This window comes from Etheostoma spectabile, chromosome 21, assembly GCF_008692095.1.
Source record: "Etheostoma spectabile isolate EspeVRDwgs_2016 chromosome 21, UIUC_Espe_1.0, whole genome shotgun sequence".
Lineage (NCBI taxonomy): Eukaryota > Metazoa > Chordata > Actinopteri > Perciformes > Percidae > Etheostoma > Etheostoma spectabile.
The window spans coordinates 14878540-14881338 of NC_045753.1; the positions used below are offsets into that span (position 1 = coordinate 14878540).

A 2799-nucleotide genomic window follows, 5' to 3' on the forward strand; every position below is an offset into this window, starting at 1 on the left:
ACACACACACACACACACACACACACACACACACACACACACACACTGCTGTTCTCTTAAAGAGTTTGACGCCCACACTAACGCACAAGTAGAAACTTCAGGCCACTTATGTAGGCTACGGCAAAAGCTCTTTGTGGAGCCTCCAAAAAAACCCATGAATCATGCTTTAGTCCTGAAAAGAAGACAGTTCAATTCATTCAGTGTATCAGCTTTTGTTAATTAAAATAAGTCTTTAAAATGAAGATTCATGACCTGCTAAAGTGGTAAAAATTTATCAGTCAAAACACTTAGGATTAATTCGCTTTAGGCTCTTAATGGCCCCCTGCTTTTGTATTCATCCCACGAGAGGCAGTGGAGGAAATAACTATGCGATTGGGCAGAGCAATCACGCAAACAAATGGAAATCACAGTAATGCCTGTTGCAATTTTCTAATTGCAAGATTTTTTTTTTGTTAAAGCAATGTTCCAGATGTTCTAGAAACAGATGTGGTTGTTCCAATCACAATTATCAGGCAAACATTTTCATTCTGAAAATGGTCAAAAAGAAAAGGCACACTGCAGACACACAGCATCACCATTTTAAATAAACATTCAGAACTGGTTACAAACTAGGTGTTTTTAAATACGTTATGAAGGCGAGGGAAAAGACAAAATATTTATGAGAACTGACAGATAAAAAGTTATAAGAAAATAGTGTTCTGACCCAAATTGACACAGCAAATTGCTGAACATACTCTGTACTCTCTGTTACATCTTTTTCAATGTATTTTTAACTCTACCTTGCCTTCCCCCTCCTGTTTTGTCCTCTCCCAGACGTCAGACGGTATACCCATTCATTTGAAGCGTGGAGTCCCCGACAGGCTACTGTACCGCACCACCATGGCTCTCACCGTAGGAGGCGCTCTCTACTGTCTGGTGGCCCTTTACATTGCAGCCCAGCCCAGCAATAAGTGACCAGCACAAAACCCAGGACTTCGCTTCGCTACTGTAATTCATCGACCCAACATTCCCAGCCTCCATCTGCCTTCGCCATACCACCTTTTGGGACTCTAATCGCTGTCAGAACATCACACTCAATGATCACAATAATAATGACTTGTCTTCTTTGTAAAACAAATGTCTAAATTAATAAATTTTAAGGGGAAGCAAAAGTAAAAGGTGCTCTGAATTTAAGTCTTGTTTTCCCAGTTTTCTTTGTCTTCAACCTTATATCTTCTATTATGTGGCACTGAAATAACAGTCACTGTTGCAGAGGAGTCATTAATGCCAATAAAACTGACAGATGCACGGACATCGTGTATATAACTGTCTATAGGGTAGAGAGCTTTTTCTATGCTAACAGCTTTCAACAGGCGTGTGGTAGTGAAGTGATGAGCATGTGTGTGCAAGAGAGAGAGCAAGCATGATGAAGAAACCCCGTCTGGAACATAGCTGCTGCTCACTTGGCTTAAATACTGTCTCATACAGTATTTATATGTGTGGGCTCTTGTGTTGTCAGATGCTTCTCTCTGAGTTTAGAGGAAGGGAGGTTGTTTCAGACAGACACGTTGGCAGCCCCACATCAAGCTGCCGAATCACTGATGATGATTTTGAATTAAGTTTAATTAGCAAAAACTGTTCCACAGCTTTACAAAACACTGTATTTCTCAGTATGGCTATGTTCAGAAGATTGTGGTGTCCGGTGACTCCCGCACAGAAACTCGAGTGAAGAAAATGACCTCCTCTGAAGAGTCCATATCAAGTTGATTTAAATCTTTGTCCTCTGTGTTTGTATTAGCAATCTGAATCTGCAAACGTAACTAAGTAAAGTTATCAAATTAATGTTATAGTCCACATTTATCTGATAACTTTGCTTACAGTTACTTTCGCAGATTCAGATTAGTGAGTATGTAGAGTACAATATTTGCCTTGAAAATGTGAAATAAAAGTATAAAGTAACAGAAAATTTAATTAAAAATAAGTACCTCAAAATGGTATAAATGTATGAAGTAACTTTGAAATAAATAACATTTTTCTTCCCAATATACCTCCTCAGATATCGCCAGTCCCGATTCTCTCCTGTTTATGGAGTTTTGTATTCTATCGGATGTTTGTAATGTTTGCTGTCTTTAATCTTATATGCATCAATTCACTTATTGACCAAATTAGGTTCATTCTCTTCAATTTGGTTAAATTATTTGTTTTTTTTAAAGTTATATATTCAAAAGATACTAAATCAAGTCCAGGGCTTAAAGTATTTCGTCACCGTGTCGGAATTCTGGCGTGCGGCCATGAGGAAAAATAAATAAATAAATTTGGGAACTTAAATGCGTTTTTTATATTTTCGAGTCAATTGATTTCACCTACCAATCATTTGAGGGAAACGCAACTCTAACTAACGCAGAGCTTAAAGTTCTCAGGCCTGGTGTTGGATTTCTGGGGTATGGCTATTTTAGAAAAATAAATCAAAAAATCCACATGGGATTTGTTTTTGATGCACTAGGTTTAACCAATCATCAAACTTCTACTTACCAATAAAACGAGTTCTAGCCAATCATATACAAAGTAGGGCGGATCCTTGCCAAAAAGCAAGAGTATGGCGTGTGGTCTCCGTGGTGATGCGGCTAAAAAAATATAGATAGAGCTTTAGTTGAGAAAGGAGATAAATCAAATGGCGCTGGGCATGAATAGAGGACAAGAAGAAATAAAATAAAAAGGGGGGAGAAAGAAAGCCGTTGGTGCCTCATATTAAGAAATTTGGGCACCCTGCAGAGTTAAAACCTTGTACCGCCCCCTTTGGCAAGTATCACAGCTTGGAAA

The 2799-nt window shown here is 38.4% G+C and overlaps 1 protein-coding gene across 1 annotated transcript in view; it reads left to right on the forward strand.

Annotated features, from left to right (window-relative positions):
• The window catches only part of cox7a2l (cytochrome c oxidase subunit 7A2 like), a 4162-nt gene extending 2989 nt beyond the window's left edge, over positions 1 to 1173 (forward strand). Inside the window, exon 3 of the mRNA XM_032502685.1 lies at positions 814 to 1173. Coding sequence (XP_032358576.1) covers positions 814 to 954 — 141 coding nt within the window. The 3' untranslated portion in view covers positions 955 to 1173. The remainder of the gene's footprint in view (positions 1 to 813) is intronic.
• Positions 1174 to 2799: the final 1626 nt, after the last annotated feature.